Source organism: Tasmannia lanceolata, unplaced genomic scaffold, assembly GCF_043159265.1.
Source record: "Tasmannia lanceolata isolate RefF3 unplaced genomic scaffold, GAP_Taslan_0.1 ptg000019l, whole genome shotgun sequence".
Classification (NCBI taxonomy): domain Eukaryota; kingdom Viridiplantae; phylum Streptophyta; class Magnoliopsida; order Canellales; family Winteraceae; genus Tasmannia; species Tasmannia lanceolata.
The window spans coordinates 19250900-19273994 of record NW_027518696.1 but is presented as its reverse complement, the minus strand read 5'-3'; the positions used below and the strand labels follow the sequence as shown (position 1 = coordinate 19273994).

The 23095-nt window shown below is 40.0% G+C and overlaps 2 protein-coding genes across 3 annotated transcripts in view; both read right to left on the bottom strand.

Moving 5' to 3' along the window:
• Positions 1-255: 255 nt before the first annotated feature.
• On the bottom strand, positions 256-13355 carry LOC143853311 (B3 domain-containing protein Os01g0723500-like). The gene is made up of 5 exons (XM_077363030.1): positions 13191-13355; positions 12917-13039; positions 6183-6597; positions 2542-2819; positions 256-723 (listed from the first exon to the last, which is right to left on the bottom strand). Exons 2-5 carry the CDS (start codon positions 12998-13000, stop codon positions 430-432), a joined length of 1071 nt encoding a protein of 356 aa, XP_077219145.1. The 5' UTR covers positions 13001-13039; positions 13191-13355; the 3' UTR covers positions 256-429.
• Positions 13356-17644: 4289 nt separating this feature from the next.
• Positions 17645-23095, bottom strand: part of LOC143852893 (B3 domain-containing protein Os01g0723500-like) — a 29929-nt gene continuing 24478 nt past the window's right edge. Inside the window, exons 3-4 of one of the 2 annotated variants that reach the window (XM_077362535.1) lie at positions 20240-20505; positions 17645-18159 (exon numbers count right to left, since the gene is read on the bottom strand). In XM_077362535.1, the coding sequence (XP_077218650.1) occupies positions 17893-18159; positions 20240-20505 (533 nt within the window). In that variant the 3' untranslated portion in view covers positions 17645-17892. The remainder of the gene's footprint in view (positions 18160-20239; positions 20506-23095) is intronic. The other variant, XM_077362536.1, reaches the window with a different exon arrangement.

Genomic DNA, 23095 nt, shown 5'->3' with positions numbered 1-23095 from the left:
ATAAGGATAAATTGTGGTGGCATTCAAAGAGGCCTCAAGTCACACTCAATCCTATTTGACAGGAAAATGGGAAAAAAAATCCTAACAAAAAGATATTATAGTCTTTAGTTGAATGTAAACATCCAGAAAATGGCATAACTACATATATATACACACTACGTGCTATTGATGCCCAGGCAAGGCTCAAGTCAGCCAGGTGAGCTAAAAGAATTCATAAAGGAAATATAACCGGTAAAACATACAAAACATATGCAGTTTTTGTAGTAAGTTCTCTTTTAAGCAAGAAAAGCAATATACAAAGCATGTTCTCTTTCAACTAAAAAGAGATATATACAGAACATTTATCAATCAGTATTTAGTTACACACCATGTCTGGGTAGAAACATCTTCCTCCTCTCAAAATGAAAGTATTTAGTTACATAGAGAGCTTTAAGCATACCAAAAACCATCAGAAGGCTTGAGATTTGATCTGTGCCTTTTTTCTTCGGACAGTCGGAAAATATGCACACACATTTTGAGATTACCCACAAGCTCAAATATGCAGGAATCTCCTTCTCGAAGATTGTTACCGCGTGCAAAGGCAGTCCACCCACCAGATATACCGTATCTCCTTTTATTGAGAATAATAAGCTTCACTTCCCAAGCATTTCCCTTCGGAACTCGGAGGATCATCTTGACTCTTTCGGTACGAAGATGTGCCCTCACGAAACAAATTGGTATTTCCTGCATAGGTAAAAGCTAATCAGTAGAAAAAAGTTATTGAGACAACAGCATGCTAGTCAATCATGATCTAAATGTACCAACTAAAGCATTGATTATTACACGAGGAATGCTAATGTTCTCTTCTTTTTTCTCATGAATTCTAAAGCTGTTGGTCCAAGCTGTGGAGGGGGAAGAGTTTATTATGTTCAACACTTCAAGCTTACCTACAAAAATAAAAAAAGAAAATAGGAGACACATGCACATGCGTGCGCGCGCGAGAGAGAGAGAGAGAGAGAGAGAGAGAGAGAGAGAGAGAGAGAGAGAGAGAGAGAGAGAGAGAGAGAGAGAGAGAGAGAGAGAGAGAGAGAGAGAGAGAGAGAGAGAGAGAGCAATCATGTGGCAGTTCTTACAAATTACAGTGAAACCAATTCATTTTTACAAAATGATATTCATAGTTCTTTCCCCAATGTAGCAATTTGCACCTATCTGTAGTAACTTAAGCCCCAACTCATAAAAACTACTTACTGATATTTTTTTCATAAAAAGAGAAATAAGTCCATACAGACGACATCACCCCCAGCAGTCTATATCACTTGAGGACCTCTATCAGATTTCTACACAAACATCCTGGCTAATGAGAACCAGGAAAGGCCCAACTAAGTTTCTCTTATTATTATATTTCTCACTCTCGTACTTCCTAAAACAACCCCCCCCCCCCCCGCCCGCGCGTCTCCTAAAAAAAAAAAAAAAAAAAAAAAAAAAGAAGAAGAAGAAGAAGAAGAAGAACCACGGACACTGAAAAACAAAAAAGAAATTTGACCATGAAATTGCAGATGGAGCATAGTCTTAATCTCCCAACAATTCATTAATAAGATCAATAGCAGAGCAAAAACCTATTACTTCCAGCATTCTTATTGTAAATGCCACTATGTTCTTATTGAGAAAAATGCCTAAGTGATGCAAAGCTTGGTTGATCCTCTTATCTTCACTATTTCTTACTCAAATTATTCCAAGTACATGGCAAAAAATATAAAGAACTCTATACAGAAACTTTGATTATAACATTTAGAAAAAATCATATAATTAAACCAAAATTCCCAAGTTTTCACTCTAGCATATAAGCTGCAAAAGATTATTTGAGCATCTGTCCATAATGTTTTGCTTGATTCTTTGATATTGAGATTACTCAAGTCATTGAAATGCTGAAAAAGTTATATTAATTTGTAGATCATACTCAGAAACACCTGCTTAAAATGGATGTCCAAATCAAGCAAGGGTCTTACCTGCTCAAAGCCTTTGAGAGCCCTAGACTTGTTAAGTGGGTAGAGTGTTCTAATCATCAATATCTGGCATGCAAGCTTCATGAATAAACAACACATCTCAAAAAACGTTCTAAAAATGGCATACAATCAAAAAATAATCCAAGAGTAGTTAATAGGAGCAAACCAGATCTTTTACTTTTTTTTTGTCTGTCAAAGGGATACAACCAATGCCCAAAACAGCAGATTTGCAGCATTCCCTTATAACTCTCTACTAAGTGGAAGATGCAGAAGAAATGACACAGCTACTGATGGCAGAAGCTCCAAGGATGATAAATGAGGGGATAGAAGGGAATTTTTATTTACTCCAAAGACGCATAGCTCCAATTTTAAAGCATCCACAAAATTTAGCCTCTAAACACATTTCTATGAGATAATTTGTGGTGAAATATATTTACATGATGAAAGGTAATACAATATATACGTTATCAGAATACTCATGTCACATATAGGTTTGATGGAGATTAAAGGGAAAAATAAAAAATGAACTGAATGACAAATAGTGGCAAAATAGACTCACCACAAAGAATCCCCTACGCACGTGAGACGAAGTCATGATTTTCGTAAAAAATGGACAATTAGAGGTAAAGGAGTTGGCTCTTTCCTTGACTTTTTCTTTTTCTTCTGACATAACTTGATGCCTTCTTCGCAAATAATGAAGTTTCCCTTTTTCTTCTGGCATAACATGCTGTCTTCTTCGCAAATAATGAACTCTTCCACCAACACCGACAAGCGGGTCAAGATCCTCTGTTTGAATCCTTACAACTCCATCTGGTATATGAGATGGCTTATATTTGCCTGCATCATAAAAACAATTGTTAAATAAACCTTACGGTAGACCATTGAGAAGCAGATAATTGATAGCTCTATGATTGCAAATGAGATCAAGGACTACTATTTCAAGAAGGGGGAGAAGGGCATATTATGTAAACCGGACATGGAGAAGGCTTATGACCGAGAGGAGTGGAAATGTCTCCTTTCCCTCCTGAGGAAGATGCGATTTGGGAGTCGAAGGTGCTCATGGATTAGGAGGTGCATTTCTTCAGCTTGCGCCCAAAGGCTTCTTCAAGTCATCGCGTGGTTTGAGGCAGGGGGACCCCCTCTACCACTTCCTATATGTGATCATAGCGGAGACCGTTAGTAGACTGATCAATAAAGGCAGAGTTAAATTTAATTAAAGGCTTTAGGTTGGGTGAGCAGAACTTGGTGGTTTCTCATCTGCAATTCACAGATGATGCTTTGATCTTTGCCTCTTTGGCTTGTCGGAAGCAGAGAAAATTCTAACCTCAAGGCGATTCTAAGGTGCTATGAGTTGATCACAGTTCAGAGATCAAACTTTAGTAAATCAAGGCTGATCAGTATTAACACCCAGTACGAGTCTATCACTGAGCTTGTGAGAGTTCTTGGATGCAGGGTAGAGAAACTCTCGTCATCTTACTTATGCCTGCCTCTAGGCGTGGATAAGCTGAAAAAGAATGCTTGGGGCCCTATTGTGGAGCAGGTGGAGCACCAATTGGATACTTGGAAGCGCAATATGGTGTCATTGGGGGGTTGAATAATCCTGATCAAGGCTGTCTTAGCCATCATTCCTATCTACCACCTATCAGTGTTCCAATGTCCCATGAGTATTGTTCACATAATTGAGCAAATTCAGAAAAGGTTTTTATGGGATGGTTCCACTGAAAGAAGAAGTTCCACCTTGTTAGTTGGAAGGAAGTTTCCATGCCTATAAAGTCCGGAGTGGGCATAAGAAGCTTGAAACCATTTCCTAATATATATATATATATATATATATATATATATATATATATATATATATATAAATCACAGATATGTGTGTGTGTGTGTGTGTGTGAGAGAGAGAGAGAGAGAGAGAGAGAGAGAGAGAGAGAGAGAGAGAGAGAGAGAGAGAGAGAGAGAGAGAGAGAGAGAGAGTGATTGCTTTGTCTATTGCATGGGTCAAAGCCCTCCCAAACTTTCGGGTTATATCTTATCAGTTGTGGCGGTGTTGGAGAAATATTTGCTTTAGCTATGAGGAGAGGCCAGTGCCCTCACCAAAATAGGAACCTCCAGATCCATGGTCCCTTAAGTTAAACTTTGATGGATCCAGTCTTGGTGACCCTTGTAACCCTGGAACAGCGGGAGTAGGAGGTCTTCCAAGGGAAAACCACAGAGTTACTAAGATGGCATTCTCAGACCCCATTGGAACAGTGAAATCGAATGAGGCGGAGGTCAGAGTGGCATTATAGGGCTTTCATCTTTTAAAGAGGCCATTCATAGATAATCTTCTGGTTGAAGGAGACTCCCTGAATGTAATTAGGTGGCACGACGAGAGTTGTCCTCACACTTGGAGGTTCGCGCTTGGATCAACGAGATTCTCGAGTGAGCAGAAGGCGTCGCTAACTCGATATAACCTCTAGGCATGTGAGGAGATCAGCCAATGGTATGGCTGACAGATCAGCTAGGGCGGGAATGGCCAGAGAATCCTTAGAGTTGAGTGACTTTGTTCCCTCTTGACTTCATTTTTAGTTGTTTGCTCTTTTTGTTGCTTTACCTATTTTCTTAAATGGCCATCTGGGTCCTCTATTCTTTGTCCTTTTCTCTTTTCAAAAAATTTTTCTTGCCATTCAAAAAATAACTAAACCTTGTGGTAGATTTATAAATTAGAAATGGAAGTAGCTAACAAAAGCATTAAACGTCAACTTAAAATGAATTGTCAAGCATATATGCATACATTCTTTACATTAAGGCCATGTTTGCCAACCATGAATTTTTTTATTGGAATACTAGTTTACTAAGTGGTGAGAGAGAGGTAGGGAGATTGAGAGATGGAGAGAAATTGAGAGGGCAAGAGTGATGGCGCACAGTGGCTGAAAATAGGGAAAAAACTCTATTTTGGAACAGCGAAATCGAATGAGGCGGAGGTCAGAGTGGCATTATAGGGCTTTCATCTTTTAAAGAGGCCATTCATAGATAATCTTCTGGTTGAAGGAGACTCCCTGAATGTAATTAGGTGGCACAACGAGAGTTGTCCTCACACTTGGAGGTTCGCGCTTGGATCAACGAGATTCTCGAGTGAGCAGAAGGCGTCACTAACTCGATATAACCTCTAGGCATGTGAGGAGATCAGCCAATGGTAGAGTTGAGTGACTTTGTTCCCTCTTGACTTCATTTTTAGTTGTTTGCTCTTTTTGTTGCTTTACCTATTTTCTTAAATGGCCATCTGGGTCCTCTATTCTTTGTCCTTTTCTCTCTTCAAAAAAAATTTCTTGCCATTCAAAAAATTACTAAACCTTGTTGTAGATTTATAAATTAGAAATGGAAGCAGCTAACAGAAGCATTAAACGTCAACTTAAAATGAATTGTCAAGCATATGCATACATTCTTTACATTAAGGCCATGTTTGCCAACCATGAATTTTTTTAATGGAATAATAGTTTACTAAGTGGTGAGAGAGAGGTAGGGAGACTGAGAGATGGAGAGAAATTGAGCGGGCAAGAGTGATGGTGCACAGTGGCTGAAAATAGGGAAAAAACTCTATTTTGAGTACAGTTTTTCTTTTCCCTGTTTTTCAGCAACTTTGCGCCATCACTCTTGCCCTCTGAATTATCTCCCTCTCCTACCCTCCTTGCCCCTTTCCTACAACTGGATAAACTAATATTCCCTGGAAAAAAAATTTCATGGCTGCCAAACATTGCCTAAATAGATAATTATTCCCAAAAGAAAACATAAAGTACATATGAAATAATAGTCACTTTTTTCTTTTTTTGAAAGATTTTAAAAAGTAAATGCCTAAAGCACTTTTTTCTATTTTTGACCTGCAAAATCTAATTAACGATAATCTCATGTCCAGGATTTCACAAACTATTTGCAGGGCTGTTCATGGAGCAATTAAGTATTGTTAAATACAAACACATGAATACTTATTTGGGCAAGGAAAGGAAAAACATCATGAGAACATTGAAGAAACATAATACATGTAACCTATGTGAAGAAAATTGGAAAAACTCATCCAAAGGATACAGTTGATATCCTAGGTTGGCAGCAATTCTTCATATGGATTACAAATTCAAGATGCATTGAATAGAATTTCGTTTCCAGGGTATAAATCTTCATAAACAGATATGAATAAGATAGTTCAAAGTAGTTTCTTCTCCTTACCTTGAAACGAGTCACTTTGATGTTTTTTCGAGATAATTGCACAAGCTTTCTGCCGAGAGACGACGTGACCAAAATCCAGGGACTTCTTCAGCGGCCTACCTGGTTTTTCAGGTCCATGGAAAAAAGTGGGTTCTTGAAAACTGTCACTGGTAAAAATATCTTCTTTCTCACACGCAGTTTTATCGAAAATTAGTACACTGAAACGCATGTTTCCATCGTATCTAAAAACTAGAAAATCAGAAACCCTTAAGGAGTGGGCTTTGGCAAATTCCTGCCAACCATCCTGCAGATATGTACCATTGAATTTTCTGCTTAATTCCACATGCCAAACCCTACTGCTAGGATCCTCAAGAATGACTGTTCTTTTATATGTTGCATCCTTTGAAATATGCTTAATGAAAGCTGGTGGAATCCTCTACAAATTCAAAAACAGTTACAGTTTCAGCACACCAATTGGGGATCAGAATAATGGGTCATTGTCCAATTTTTAACTTCATGGGTAAATGAAAAGGAACACAAATAAAAAGAAAAAAAATAGTACTAATCAGGAAGAAACAACAAAGAACAGAGCAGACTCTGTTTGGATAGCAGGAAAATTATTTCTTGAGGAAATTTTTTCTTAGATTTTTTTTTTCATTTTCACAATTTTGGAGAGAATTGATAAATTTTAGGTATATCGTTATGTATTAAAGGACCCTGATTCCTGAAAATAAAACTTTGAACTCTGTGGCACAAGTTACCTTTTTTTCATGTGTATTCAATCAATAAAAAAGCATAAAATTTTAGAAAAGTTTATCTTTTCCAAACTCTTACAGAAAATTCCTGCAATCCAAACTGGGCCTAAGCAAACAGATGCAATGTTACGTATCCATACTTAGTATGAGTCTGTTGTTTTTATTTATGTTTATTGTGTCTGTTGTTGTTAGATATGTAGTAGTTAGGTTATGTGTATTGTTAACAATCATGTGTAGTTAGTTGTGCTGTAACTGTTTTACAGCTTATAGGTAGTGGGGTGATGTGGCAAGGTAGTTACTGTTTGTGATGAGTGGATCTCAGATCTGGGAAAACTGATGTTTATGTAGTTAGTTTGTACTGGAAAAAGGCAGAGAAATATTTTCCTAAAACAGAACTATTGAGGTTGTTCCCCTGGAAGTGGAACTCTTTTCTCTTCTATTTTGTGTATCTTCTTTTGATTCAGTGCAGGATCTTATCAGTGGTATCAGAGCGGTCGATCTTATCTGTGATACCGAGGAACCATGGCTGATGGAACTAGATCACAGGATGGGAAGAAATTGGAAGCAGAATTCAGACAATTGCGAGAAAACAACGAACACCAAAGTAAACAACAAATGGAGGCAATAAATCAGATCAAGCAACTCGTAGCGGCGTTGGACCTCAAATATGAGACATTGTCGGCATCGGCAATGCACAAAAATGGAGATCAAGAAGAGTCTATACATGATTCGTTTCCAAAAATACAGACGGGAAGGGGTCCTGCTTATACCAAATATACTAAGATAGACTTCCCAAAGTTCAATGGGGAAGATCCACTCGGATGGGTTACAAGAGTGGAGCGGTTTTTCACTTACAACAACACCGAGGAGGAACAAAAGGTTCCTTTAGCGTCCATCCACTTGGAAAAGAAGGCGATTCAGTGGTACCAATGGTTTGAAAAACTCAAAGGACAAGTGCCATGGAAAGAATTTGTAGAGGCTATCTGTTCACGCTTTGGTCCGAATACGTACGAGGATTTCATCGGCCCGCTTACGAAACTTGAACAAACTTCGACGGTGGCAGAATATGAGGATCGTTTTGAACAACTGGCAAATCTGACCAATGATCTACCGGAAGGGTTTTACGTCAGTTGCTTCCTCAGCGGTCTCAAAGATGAAATACGGACTAGGGTGCAAATGTTTAAGCCTAAAACGGTGTTGCAAGCTGTTGGATTAGCTAAGTTGCAAGAAGAGAATCATGAGGCATTGTCAAAGAAACAAAGAATAGGAGCAAACAAAGTTGTGGGGCAGATTAGCGGTCAAGCCAAACAACCGGTTGGAACTACTACTCCAATTATGAAGAAGTTGACTCATGCTGAGATGAAGGCAAGGCGAGATAGAGGGTTGTGCTACAATTGCGATGAGCGCTACACCCCGGGACACCGTTGCAAAAGACAACATATATTTATGTTGGACCTTGAAGAAGATGGAAGTGATGGTGAAGAATTGGTTGAACCCGAACAACAAATCAGTGGTGAATGGGAGGAACCTCAAATTTCTGTGCATGCTCTTTCTGGGTCCACATCCCATCAAACAATGCGAATTCGGGGCTACATTAAGAGGCAGCTTATTATTATTTTGATAGACTCCGGGAGCACCCACAATTTTTTAGATCCGGGAACGGCAAAAAGGACAGCTTGCGAAGTACAAAAATCTCAACCATTGAAAGTTGTAGTCGCTGATGGTGGAAAAGTTACAAGCGTGGCTGAATGCAAAGGGTTGAAATGGGTGATGCAAGGAACTATTTTTCAAGCGGACGTCAAGCTGTTGCCGCTTGGGGGTTGTGATCTAGTGTTAGGGATCCAATGGTTAGCAACTTTGGGACCAGTAGTTTGGGATTTCGCAAGGTTAAGAATGGAGTTTACATTAGAAGGTCGGAAGCATACATTACGAGGTGGCAAGGAAAGGCCAGTGAAGATGGTTGGGTCTCAACGCATGAACCATATTTTGAAGAAGGGAAATATGGCCACTATGGCCCAACTTTTTACAACCACAGTTAGTCATGAAGACACCATGCTTGACAAGGAGATGGAAGAGCTCTTAAGTGAGTTCTCTGATGTTTTTAATGAGCCAAGTGGACTACCACTGCCACGGGCCAAGGATCATCGCATCCCTCTTATAACTGACACCCCACCCGTTAATGTAAGACCATACAGATATCCATATGTCCAGAAAAATGAAATCGAAAGATTGATGAAGGAGATGTTGGAAGCTGGAATTGTTCGGTCAAGCACTAGCCCGTTCTCATCACCTGTCATCTTGGTACGAAAAAAGGATGGATCATGGCGCATGTGCGTTGATTATCGTGCGCTAAATAGGGTGACTGTAAAGGATAAATTTCCGATGCCGATAATAGATGAATTATTGGACGAGCTGCATGGAGCCAATTACTTTTCAAAGTTGGATTTGAGATCTGGATATCATCAAATCCGGGTGCACACCGAGGATATCCACAAGACCGCCTTCCGAACTCATGAAGGGCATTATGAGTTCTTAGTAATACCATTCGGATTGACTAATGCCCCGTCAACTTTTCAAAGCCTAATGAACGAGGTATTTCGTCCTTATCTACGGAAGTTCATTTTAGTTTTCTTTGATGACATATTAGTTTTCAATTCTACTTGGTCAGAGCACTTACAATGTGTAAAGAAAACTATGGGAATTCTACGTGAACACAGTTTATATGTAAAAAGATCAAAATGCTTGTTTGGGAAACCCGAGTTGGAATACTTGGGCCACTTAATTTCAGGTGATGGTGTTTCTGTAGACCCAACAAAGATTTCCAGCATGACCTTATGGCCAAAACCGAAAACCTTGAAGGCTTTGCGAGGCTTTCTAGGCCTCACCGGATATTACAGACGATTTGTCAAGAACTATGGGAAAGTTAGTAAGCCGTTGACGGAGATGCTCAAGAAAGATAATTTTAAATGGTCTGTTGAGGCAGAAAAGGCATTTGAGGGTCTAAAACTTGCTATGACATCAACTCCGGTATTGGCATTACCAGACTTCTCCAAGCCATTTACGATCGAATGTGATGCCTCCGGTGTGGGGATTGGTGGTGTATTGGCTCAAAATGGTCATCCCATAGCCTTTACGAGCCGAGCACTATCAAGTCGACATCTTGGTCTTTCTACATATGAAAAAGAACTCATGGCAGTGGTGCACGCAATTACGAAATGGCGACCATATTTGGTGGGGAGAAGGTTCCAGATTTGTACTGATCATCAAAGTCTCAAATTCTTACTGGAACAACGAGTGACGACACCACTACAGCAGAAATGGCTAGCAAAACTGTTGGGGTATGATTACGAGATCGTTTATCGGCGTGGGAAAGAAAATTTGGCTGCAGATGCTCTTTCACGGCAACCCAAGGATATTGAGAGTACTACAGCCATGGCTATAACCTCTCCTTGTCATGAATGGGTGGAAAAAGTGAAGGATGAATGGCAGACTGATCCAGAATTAAAGGAACTCATCCAACGGCTCTATGAAGACCCAACAACCCATTCAAATTTCAAGTGGGAAAACAAGGAATTAAGATACAAAGGAAGGCTTGTGGTGAGCTCAGTTTCTCCGCTGAGGTTTGAAATTTTAATTGCTCTTCATGCAAGTCCAGAAGGGGGTCATGAAGGAATACACAAGACACAAAAACGGGCCCGTCGTTTGTTTTATTGGCGGCAAATGAAAAAAGATGTCAGGCAGTTCATATCCGAGTGTGAAATTTGTCAGCGTAATAAGAACGAAACCGTGGCTTCGCCGGGACTCTTACAGCCACTACCTGTGCCGGAGCGAATTTGGAGCGACATAGCCATGGATTTTGTGGAGGGTTTGCCGGTATCACATGGCAAAAGTATTATATGGGTGGTGGTTGATAGACTTAGTAAATATGCCCATTTTGTTGCGTTAGCACACCCCTACACAGCTCTTACCATAGCTCAAGCCTTCATGGATCACATTTTTCGCTTACATGGGATGCCAAAAACAATTGTCAGTGATCGTGATCCGCTCTTTCTTAGCAATTTATGGCGAGAATTTTTCAGGTTGCAGGGTACTCAACTTCAAATGAGCTCCTCTTATCACCCACAAACCGACGGCCAAACAGAAGTTCTTAATCGTTGTTTGGAGGTTTATCTAAGGTGCATGACAGGAGATAAGCCCAAGCAATGGGCAAAATGGTTACCTCTCGTGGAATGGTGGTATAATACATCATTCCACTCTGCGGCAAAAATGACACCATACGAGATTATCTATGGACAGCCACCACCAGTGCTGGGCTTATATCCAGATGGAAGTACCAAAGTTGATGCAGTAGAACGAAGTTTACAAAGCCGAGATGCTATGATTCGTTTGTTGAAACACAATTTGCATGAAGCCCAAAACCGTATGAAGCAACTTGCGGATAGACATCGCACTGAACGTGATTTTGAAGTGGGGGACTGGGTATATTTGCGGTTGCAGCCATATAGACAAACTTCAGTGGCGCTTCGCGGAAATATGAAACTTGCCCCCAAATATTATGGACCATTTCTTATACTTCAAAAGGTGGGACAAGTTGCTTATAAATCGGATTTACCAAGGGAATCTCGTATCCATCCTGTATTCCATGTATCTTGTTTGAAGAAGAAACTCGGAGATGCAGTTCAGATGCAGACCAAGTTGCCAGAATTGGGAGAGGACGGAGAAATTAAATTTGAACCAATTGATGTTTTGGATAGACGGGTGATTAAGAAAAATAATCGAGCAATTACTGAAGTCCTAGTTCAATGGTCTAACCTTGGGCCTGGAGAAGCTACGTGGGAGCCATGGCACCAGCTGAAAGAAAAGTATCCAAGCTTTCAACCTTGAGGACAAGGTTGCTGCCCAGTGGGTGGCAATGTTACGTATCCATACTTAGTATGAGTCTGTTGTTTTTATTTATGTTTATTGTGTCTGTTGTTGTTAGATATGTAGTAGTTAGGTTATGTGTATTGTTAACAATCATGTGTAGTTAGTGGTGCTGTAACTGTTTTACAGCTTATAGGTAGTGGGGTGATGTGGCAAGGTAGTTACTGTTTGTGATGAGTGGATCTCAGATCTGGGAAAACTGATGTTTATGTAGTTAGTTTGTACTGGAAAAAGGCAGAGAAATATTTTCCTAAAACAGAACTATTGAGGTTGTTCCCCTGGAAGTGGAACTCTTTTCTCTTCTATTTTGTGTATCTTCTTTTGATTCAGTGCAGGATCTTATCATGCAACATCAATTTCATAGCAAAATTAAATACAGCTTTACTTTCAGCACACCGTTTGGGGGTCAAATCATATGTTATTTTGTCATTTTTAACTCCTGTTTAAATGAAAAGGAATAAAAAGTAAAGGTAAAAAAACAGTTCTAACAGGAAGAAACTATTAGAGAATTGAGGGTTCCTGTTGGTGGTGAGAAAACAAAGCAATGTTGCTTCAAGGCGTGATATCACTTTCCTTAAGACAAAATTCGCCCCCACCAGAAGTGCGCCTAAAAAGGCACCTTATAGCCCATTGCCCACTCGGGCCCAACTCAATGTGCAACCAAACAAGTAGTGGAGAAGGCTAATGCTTTATAAGTCCTTCACTTTCCTTTTTCTCATCCGGGACTATTTTTCCCACTACACTACTATATTCTTTGCAAAAAGCAACTTTTTCCGAGAAAACTTTTTCTTTTTCCCAAACAAGTTTGAAAAACATCAAACAAGTTTGAAAAACATTTTCTAAAGTGCTATTTTTTCACTAAAAAACAAAGATTTTGAAAATCCAAAATCTATAAACAGAAACAACAGAGAAAATAGTGTACCATTCATTTCAGAAAAAAAAAAAACAGAGAATATAACCCATTCTAAATCAAATAAGCTGCAATTAGCAATGAAATATCGCATGCAAAAAAAGCAAAAACAAAGATTGTAATTTGCTAATAGAGAGAAAGAAAAACGAAAAAGGAAAAAAAAATACCAGATGGTGGGAGAAATCTCCCAAGAGAACTTTGAAGAAATGAGGCTTCTTCCTTTCCAACCTGTTTCGAGGTGGCCTTGCCATTCTCGAATCAAAACAAGGGTATGAAGTGCTCTGAAATGCCTGCTTTTAGGAACCCAATTCAGTTCAGTCAAATACTGAATTTGGATATGGGACGGTAGAAAAACTAGATATTGGCAATTGGCATCTTCTTCCCAAACCCGAAATATGAGAGAGAGAGAGAGAGAGAGAGAGAGAGAGAGAGAGAGAGTACTTTTGCACGATTTCACATGAAAAAAGAGAGTACTTTTGCACGATTTCACATGAAAAAAAATGTTAACTTGAGCCACTGAGGTGGTTGTTTTCTGATAAAAATTCAGCCGCGAAGTGCCTTTCCGTCATATTCCCGCAAATTCCTCAATTTTTAATAGGGAAGTGTTATATTTGCCAGTTTTTTACTTGGGAGTTGGGACCGTGGTTTTAAATATCGGTTTCGGTGCCCATTTCCGTCTTTGCCGAAATCCGGTAAGCATGAAATTTCGGTCCTAAATCCGGTGAGCATGAAATTTCGGTCGAAAGGTCTGCAATCATGTTACGTGCCTAATCGGCCACGGAAATAAACAAAATAAAACAGAAATAGAGGGGGGAATGGTTGATTCGAGGCAACCGGACCTCTAACGGCTCGATTCGAGAGGAGCCTTAATTCTCCTAAACAAAGTCTCATTTGCTGTAAATTATCTTCTCATCTTCCTCCTTTCATTAGATTACTACTACATAAATACAAGCAAGAGATAGTGCCACATCACAAGCACACTTACCCACTAACAAGACACATCACAAATAACTAACACCCATAACTCTAAAAATGCATTCCCACAACTAACACCCACACCATAATTACTATGCACATAACATTCCTTCCCCATTAGAATCGACATTGTCCTCAAGGTCGAACTTAGGAAATATTGTATTCCGCCGGGGTCCCAAATCTTGTTGGGCACACTTCGATTGAGAAACACAATCAATTTTAGACCTCCGTATTCTTCAAAAGTAACGAGCGTGATCTTTCGAACCCCGCTTTTAAAATTTGTTGCTCTCAAAGTTGGAATGGAATAAAAAATTTCATCTTCATCACCATTGATTTTCACGATTTTCTCTACGTGAGCATCAACTTTCTCAAGATATAACTTAGCTCATTCTTTACGCATTTCTTTGATCTCTTCGCTGATTTTTTCCAAGCCTTCCGTGATTCGCCAGCACTCCTCCATCATTTAAAAAAAAATTCACTTTGATTTGCCGGAAATCATCGTGTGGGGATTCCAAAAGCTCTAACGGCACAGCCATGGCGTAGGATCTATCGCTTTGATACCAATCGGCCGTAACGAAAATAAACAAAACAAAACAGAAATAGAGGGGGGAATGGTTGATTCAAGGCAACCGGACCACCTAACGGCTCGATTCGAGAGGAGCCATGACTCTCCTGAACAAAGTCTCATTTGCTGTAAATTATCTTCTCCTCTTCCTCCTTTCATTAGATTACTACTACATAAATACAAGCAAGAGAGAGTGCCACATCACAAGCACACCTACCCACTAACAAGACACATCACAAATAACTAACACCCACTACTTAACACATACACCATAACTAACACCCATAACTCTAAAAACACATTCCCACAACTAACACCCACACCATAATTATTATGCACATAACAAATTCCAACAGATTTTTGGCTGAAATTTGGGAAAACCCGGAATTTCGGGTTTGGCCGAAATTCGAAATTTCAGCCAAAATTTAAAACCATTCTTGGGACAGTCCCCTCTAGGGTATTTAGGATTACTCTCTTACACCAGAGGAGGCTGTCCCAAAGAAAAAAAAAAAAGAGGCATATAACATTTCCCAAATAATATCCCTCTAAATTCGGAAAGAGGAATGTTAGAATGAAGGAAACCCTTGCAAAAATGAAGGAAAGCCGAAAGGGCTCCCCCATTGCCTGCACTCCACTCTAAAATGTAAAAGTCATCTCATTTTTTGCATGGGCTCCCTTCAGTGTAGCATTCCTCTGAAGGAAATAATTTTTTTTATTTAAGCTCCATTTCTATGCGAGGTGTCGAAAGAAATGGAGCCTTAAGAAATATTTCCCCTGCAATCCAAACAAGGATCAATGCTTAGATCAATTTTTGGGTCCCACACAGGGACATGTAAATGTAATATGTAATCTTGACCATTGATCTAGTAGAACACCATGAGGCAAATCACGTGGTTTTGATCTCATACCAATATCATGCGGAATAGTGAGATAAAATCAACAGTTTAGCTTTCCAACAAACCTAAAGAGGCTCCGTAGATAAATGGTCTGGGGTCTTTCAAAAGATTTGAATCTCAACTAAAATTTGACTAGACTTATGGCAATGGTTGGATCAAAAGAGCTAATCACATCCACATCGAACACTTGGGGCTCATGAAGTGAAAGATTCTAAAGGGCCATTTGGACTAAAAAGGACCAAAAGGTAACACTTGGGGCTATCGTGTTTTGATAATGGAGGGAACTCACCTTGTCTTCTCTTTTTTGGGATTTGCAATTCCCTTTATCAAGGGGGACCTTCAATTTATAATTATATCCCACTAAGTCACGAACAAAAACAAAACTTCGCTCCTTGCCGGAATTTTTTGGTTTTTGGGATTTTTGTGGAACAAAAAATTTCCTGGGACATTGGTGGGAAAAAAAACTCCCTGGAAGTATCTTGGTAAAATAAAAATCCCATGTTTGGTCGACCGGACTATGGTGCAGCTTTGTTTGGTTGCTTGAACTGTTGGGAAGAAAAAAAAAAAAAAAAAATCTTCTGCAAGCTTATTTTTGGTTCCTGGGAGTTTTTTTTTTCCTTCCTGGGGTTTCGTGCGGGGTTATTTTAGTTCCTAAGATTATTTTGGGCCCATCAACCAAACGTTGGTTTCCTTCGGAAATTCCACAAAAGTCCCAAGAATCCAAAAATTCCGGCAACCAAACGTAGGATGTTTAAAGGGACAGCTGCTGAAAACCAAGAATTTTATGTAATGCCAAACTAGAAATTTTCAACTACGTCACCTTTCTTTTTTCAGTCATAGCATAGGGTGAACAAAAATGACTTTCAACCCTTCCAAAAAGCAAATTAAAAAGACAGAACAAAGCAAATATAAAGAGGTAGAATGTCTATAAACAGTGACATATCAGCCTCCTCTCCTAAATTATGTCAACATAAGTCAATGCCAGACTGAAATTATAGCCCTTGACAATGAACACAAGTCAATAAAAACACTTTTAAATAGACTTAAAATCAATGTTACATGGAACACGGTTCGTTCCGGTACGTGGTACGGGAACGGGTACGGGGTACAATGGTAGCCCGATACGCGGTACGATGAGGGTACCATTTTTATTAGAATATCATTCCATAGTACACACTACATACATTTAATACACAAAAATAAAAGCCTCATTTATGTCATACATATTTTTTTAAAAAGAAAGTTCCCGTTGGAATAAATGAATATCCTTCCATAGTCCATACTTAATCCATTTAATAAACAAAATAAAAAAACCTCATGTATTCCTACATATTTTTTTCAAAAAGAAAGTTCTAGTTCCAATCCAACCCAAAATATATACAATTTGTAGCTCTCTCTCCATCTCTTCCTTAGTCTATATGCATCTCTCTCTTTCTCTCCCGCGAGTCGCCTCGGGTCGTCATTTTTGGCGATCCGGGTCGCTAGCAAACCACGTTTGGGGTCGTGCGACCCCGGATTGTGGGTCGGAGGGCGGATGGCGAATCCGGTAACTATGCTTAAAATGCTACCAAACTCAGGTTTGAGGGTCTCTGAACAGTGGCAAGAGCTTGACGGGCAGTTGCATAAGAAACCGAAAAAGAAAAATTAATGAAAGATACTTGAGCCACTTCGAGGGAAGGGTCGTCCTCCTTACTGTGCAAAAACACACTTTCTCAAACAATTTTCTCCATTCCTTAAATAAGGCTGCGTACAAATTGTTCAAAGAAAAGCTCTAATCTAGATTATCCCTATCTCTAAGACTCCTAACCAAACTACTAGAAAGTAAATCTAAAAGTAAGAAATATCTCAACTAATTTATTTCAGCCAAGTGGGCTAGATAAGCACGTAACATTTAGGTACCTTACCAATACGTCAAAAGCTCCAGAGCTGATGGAACGTGTTAGGCAAGGCCCTTTAAACATGTCTCATACCAGGCTGGGTCCCACCCAGTCCCATACCTAGGCGGGCCCCCACTCAGGACCGTAACATACCACCACGCTTCCTCACCCGCCATTCTCGACGGCCCACTCTGTGACGACTTTCACTTTGGCCTTTTTTCCAGGTACCCCTTTTCACAGGTCGCCCCTTCCGTGACTCGAACACAGGGCGTGGTGGCTGCTCTGATACCAAATGTTAGGTACCTTACCGATACGCCAAAAGCTTCAGAGCTAATGGAACGTGTTAGGCAAGGCCCTTTAAACTTGTCTCATACCAGGCTGGGTCCCACCCAGTCCCATACCTAGGCGGGCCCCCACTCAGGACCGTATCAAGCCACTAGAGCATGTTGGAGATTGGTAGAGAGGGTAAGGAGTAAAAAAGGGAAAGACAGTCTTTTCAATCATATGATGAACCTAATTTCAGTTACTTACTGAAATTACTTGGGAAATGCTCAGTGATATATTTAGTGACTTCCAACGAAGTGCCTCAATGTCTCATCTGCCAATAAAACTAAACTATACTATTGTTATTTACAAACAAGGATCAATTTTGGAGCCATACAAAGAGGAAATATAGCTAGATACATATAAAATATAGGCAGTTTTTTGTACTTTTGTAGTATGTTCTACTTCAAGCAAGAAAAGATATATGCAGAACATCTATGGGGCTACACTGCTGCTAGAGGACCAAAAGAATAGAACTTCAAGCATCCGAAGAACCAACAGATGGTTTAAGATTTGATCCCTGCCTTATTTTCTTTGGCCCACCGAAAAATATGCACATGCATTTTGAGATTACCCACAAGCTCAAATATGCAGGAATCTCCTTCTTCAAGATTGTTACCGCGTGAAAAGGCAGTCCACCCACCACATATACAGTATCTATTACCATTGTAAACAACAAGCTTCACTTCCCACACCTTCCCTTTCGGATCTAGGAGGATAATATTGACTCTTTTGTAAGGAAGATGTGCCCTTGCGAAACAAATTGGTATGTCCTGCATAGGTAATAGCTAATCAGTAGAAAAAAGTTACTGAGAAAACAGCATGCAAGCAATCATGATCTAAATGTACCAACTAAAGCATTGATTATTACACGAGGAATGCTAATTTTCTCTTCTTCTTTTTCTCATGTATTCCAAAACTGCGCCCAGGTGCAAACCAGGGAGGGGGAAGAGTTTATTTTGTTCAACTTCAATCTTACCTAAAAAAACAAAAAAGAAAAGAAGAGATATACAACCACGTGCGAGCGCGCACACACACACGAGAGAGAGAGAGAGAGAGAGAGAGAGAGAGAGAGAGAGAGAGAGAGAGAGAGAGAGAGTTCCTACAAATTACATTGAAACCAATTCATTACTACAAAATGATATTCACGGTCCTTTCCCAATGTACCAATTTGGACCTATTACCCTGGCTTCCTTTAGATATTCACCACAAGAAAATTCTTCACCAAGCACCAATCTCTAGTAATAAGCCCCGACTCATAAAAACGACTTATTATTGATACTTTTTCATAAACAGAGAAAAAAGCCCATACAGACATCACCAGCAGCAGCCTAGATCTCTTGAGGAACTCTATCAGCTTCCTAGAGAAATATCATGGGTAATGAGAACCAAGGAAGTCCCAACTAAGTTCCTCTTATTCTTATATTTATCACTCTTGTACTCCTCCCCCCTCTTGTAGAATATGAGAGCCAAAAATAATCAGCACAAGAAGACAATAAACTAGCTTTTATTGAAGGAGGAAATAGAACAGTGGAATATGGTAGAAAGTTTTCTCATCAAAGTACTGTTTCCTAACTCTATTCCAAATCACTAATAAAATAAGTACAACAACCCTTTATATAGAGCTGCTCCTTTGTACTGTGAATAACCATAAGACCATACGTTTCTTGACTTTCATGCTTGTAGTAGAACTCCTCCTACCACTATGACTCTTAAAGAATAAGATAAACAAATACTACTTCACACTAGAAACTCATGACCGACTGAAACTAAATACTCTCTGCTAGTCATAGATAACAATTAAATAAGAAACTTCTACCAACTTGGCTTAGGTGGGCCCTGCAAGTTTGGATTACTCGTTCCAACACACCCCGCCCACCCGCCCCCGCGCGCGCACCACACTCACAGTAAAAAAAATAAAAAATTGATCATGAAATTGCAGATGGAAGTCTTAACTTCCCAACAATTCATTAATACGATCCATCGCGGAGCACAACCCTATTACTTCCACCATTCTTAATCCTAAATTCCACGTAGCACCCTAAATTTGGACTATATTCTTGAGGAAAGTGCCCGAGTGATGCAAAGCTTGGTTGAACCTCTTATCTTCAATATTTTTTACTCAAATTATTCCAAGTTCATTGCGTAAAATATAAAGTACTCTATACACAAACTTTGATTAAACATGTTGAAAAAATCATTAAACTTTACCAAAATTCCCAAGTCTTCACTCATATAAGCTGCAAAGGATTATTTGAGCATCTGTCCATAATTTTTTGCTTGATTCTTTGATATTGAGACTACAAGTCGTTGAAATGCTGAAAATGTTCTGAACTCCTGCTTAAAATGGATGTCCAAACCAAGAACCTGCTCAAAGCCTTAGAGAACCCTAGACTTGTTAAGTCAGTAGAGTGGTCTGATCATCAATAACTGGCATGCAAGTTTCATGAATATTCAACAAATCTCACAACAAGTTCTACAAATGACATACAATCAAAACATAATCCAACATTTGCAGCATTCCTTTATACCTCTATACTAAAATATGCCTTCTGTTACAATTGACCTTACAAGCGCAATAGCACTCTTGTGAGGTGGAGAGGGTTTCTAACTAGAAGATGCAGAAGAAATGACACACCTAGTGATGGTAGATTATCCAAGGACGATATATGAGGGGCTAGATGGGAATTTTTTTTAACTCCAAAGATGCATTGCTCCAATTTTAAATTATCCACAAAATTTAGCCTCTAGATACATTTGTATGTGATAGTTTGTGGGTGAAATATACTTAGATGATGAAAGATAATACAATATATACATTATCAGAACACTCATGTCCAGGGGAGGAGCTACATGTAGCATAAGGGGGGCAGCTACCCATGTTGAGTTCACCAAAACAAATCCCCTGCGCACTTGACATGTAGTCATAATTGTCGTAAAAAATGGAAAATCAGAGGTAAATGAGTTGGCACTTTCCTGGACTTTTCCTTTTTCTTCTGACATCACATGCTGCCTTCTCCGCAAATAATGAACTCTTCCAGCAACACTGACAGGCGGATCAAGATCTTCTGTTTCAATCCTTTCAACCCCATCTGGTTTAGGAGATGGCTTATACTTGCCTGCATCATACAAACAATGGTTAACTAAACCTTATGGTAGATCATTCAGAGGCAGATCATTGATAGGACTCTGATTGCAAATGAGTTCATAGACTACCAAGAAGGGAGAGAATGGCATATTATGTAAACTGGATATGGAGAGGCTTATGACCAGGTGGAGTGGGACTGCCTTCTTTACTTCCTGGGGGAGGATGGGTTTTGGGAGAGTTTGGCACTAATGGATTAGGATGAGCATTTCTTCAGCTTGGTTCTCTGTCCTAATTAATGGCTCGCCCAAAGGCTTCTTCAAGTATTGTGTGGTTTGAGGCAGGGGGACCCCCTCTGCCCCTTCCTATTTGTGATTATAGTGGAGACCCTTAGTAGACTGATCAATAAAGGAAAAGAGTTAAATTTAATTAAAGGCTCTAAGTAGGCTGAGCAAAACTTGGTTGTTTCTCATATGCAATGCGCAGATTGCACTTTGATCTTTAGCTCTTTGGAAGCGGAGAAAGTTCTTAACCTCAAGGCGATTCTAAGGTGCTATGAGTTGATCATAGGTCGGAGATCAAACTTCAGTAAATCAAGGGTTGATCGGTGCGTAGACAAACTTCCATCATCTTACTTAGGCCTGCCTCTAAGGGTGGGTAGGCCAAAATAGAATTGCATGGGACCCTATTGTGGAGCCGGTCGATTGGACACTTGGAAGTGCAATCTGGTGTCAATGAGGGGTCGAATAAGCCTGCTCAAGGATGTCTTTGCCAACATTCCTATCTACCACCTATCGGTGTTCAGATGTCCCACGAGTATCATTCGCAGAATTGAGCAGATTTAGAGAAGGTTTTTATGGGGTGGTTCCAATGAAAGGAGAAAGTTCCACCTTGTTAGTTGGAGGGAGGTTTGCAGGCCTATAAAATTGGGAGGAGTGGGCATCGGAAGCTTGAAAAATGTCGACAAATCTCTTTTGGGGAAATGGCTCTGGAGATTTGGGGAGTAAAGACTTAATTTGTGGACTAGGGTGATCAAAGCTATCTCTGGTTCTGAGCTAGGCGAATGGCTGTCCAAGGACAGGTGTAGATGTAGTGGAGTGACAGTGTGGCGAGATATTTTAAAACAAGAACATAAGTTCTGCGAAGGTATCAGACAGTGTATTCTGGTATGACGAATGGCACCGAGCTTCCACCCACACATTCCCAGACTTATTCGCACTGGTGGTGGATAAAGAAGCCTTAGTGAAGGAGTTCTTCAATTGAGTTGATGGAAGAATCTCTTGGAAAGTTTAAAGAAGCTTTAGTGAAGGGGTTCTTCAATTGAGTGGAGGGAAGAATCTGTTGGAAAGTGAGGTTCAAAGAGGAATTTCTTCGATTGGGAAGTGGATTGGGTGGCAAGTTTTTGCATACTCTAGAGGCTTGCTTCATAAAAAGGACTAGTGAAGATAAAAGGGTTTGGATATGGCGCTCATCTGGGTCTTTAGTGTCAAATCCTTCTCCTCTAATTTGGGTAGCTATGAGCTATGAACCCCCGCTTCTAGCCAGGGTGTGGAGCATTCGAGTGTCTCCCAGGGTTAATGCCTTCTGTTGGACTGCATTTCAAGATAGATCCTCACTGTAGATCATTATGCCACTTGTGTGCAAGCTTGGGAAATAGTAGATCATATGTTTCAACATTGTCGCATGGCCAGAGAAGAATAGGGTAAGATCTTGAGTAGGTTTGGCTTGTTGTGGGTCTTTCCCAAATTTCTGATCAATCTATTGGAAGAGTGGTCGTGTGTGCTTCGGCGTTCAAAAGGGAAGTCTCTTTGGAAAGTGGTGTTACTCACCACTTTATGGGTACTTCGGAAAGAACAGAATGCTTGGGTCTTCAAGGGCAACGTTAACTCGCCTCACTTCTACACACACACACACACACACACACACACACACACACACACACACACACATGTATGTGATTGCTTTGTCCATCACATGGGTCAAAGCCCTCCCAAAGCTTTCAGTTTGTATCTAATTATCAGTTGTGGCAGGATTGGAGAGATATTTACTTTAGCTATGAGGAGAGGCCGGTGCCCTTGCCAGAATGGGAACCTCCAGATCCAGGGTCACTTAAGCTAAACTTTGATGGATCCAGTCTTGATAACCCTGGACCAGCGGGAGTAAGAGGTATTCTACGGGACGACCAGGGATTTTCTAAGTGGGTGTTCTCAGGCCCCATTGGAACGACGGATTCAAATGAGACGGAGGTTAGAGCGGAATTACATGACTTTCGTCTTTTAGGGAGACCATTCTTGGACAATCTTGTGGTAGAAGGAGACTCCCAAAATGTAATTAGGTGGCTGGATGGGAGTTGTCCTCCCCTTGGAGGTTCGCACCTTGGATCGACGAGATTCTTGAGAGAGAAGAAGACGTTGCTATATCCTTTAGGGATGTTAGGAGATCAGCCAATGGTTCAGCCGACAGATTAGCTAGGGCTGAAGTAGCCAGAGATTCCTTAAAGCTATTTGATTTTCTTCTCCCGTGACTTTCTTCACCAATTCATTTTAAGTGGTTAGGCTTGTTGTGGGTCTTTTTCACCACTTATTAAATGTCAACTTAAAATGAATTGTCAGGCATATCTGCAT

Excerpts from the sequence above, each read along its gene's own strand:
- LOC143853311 (XM_077363030.1), bottom strand. The coding sequence starts at position 13,000 with ATGGCAAGGCCACCTCGAAACAGGTTGGAAAGGAAGAAGCCTCATTTC. Across the intron at positions 6,598-12,916 it reads GAGATTTCTCCCACCATCTG|AGGATTCCACCAGCTTTCAT; the intron begins GTATTTTTTTTT and ends TTGAATTTGTAG. Across the intron at positions 2,820-6,182 it reads TCAAAGTGACTCGTTTCAAG|GCAAATATAAGCCATCTCAT; the intron begins GTAAGGAGAAGA and ends TTTATGATGCAG.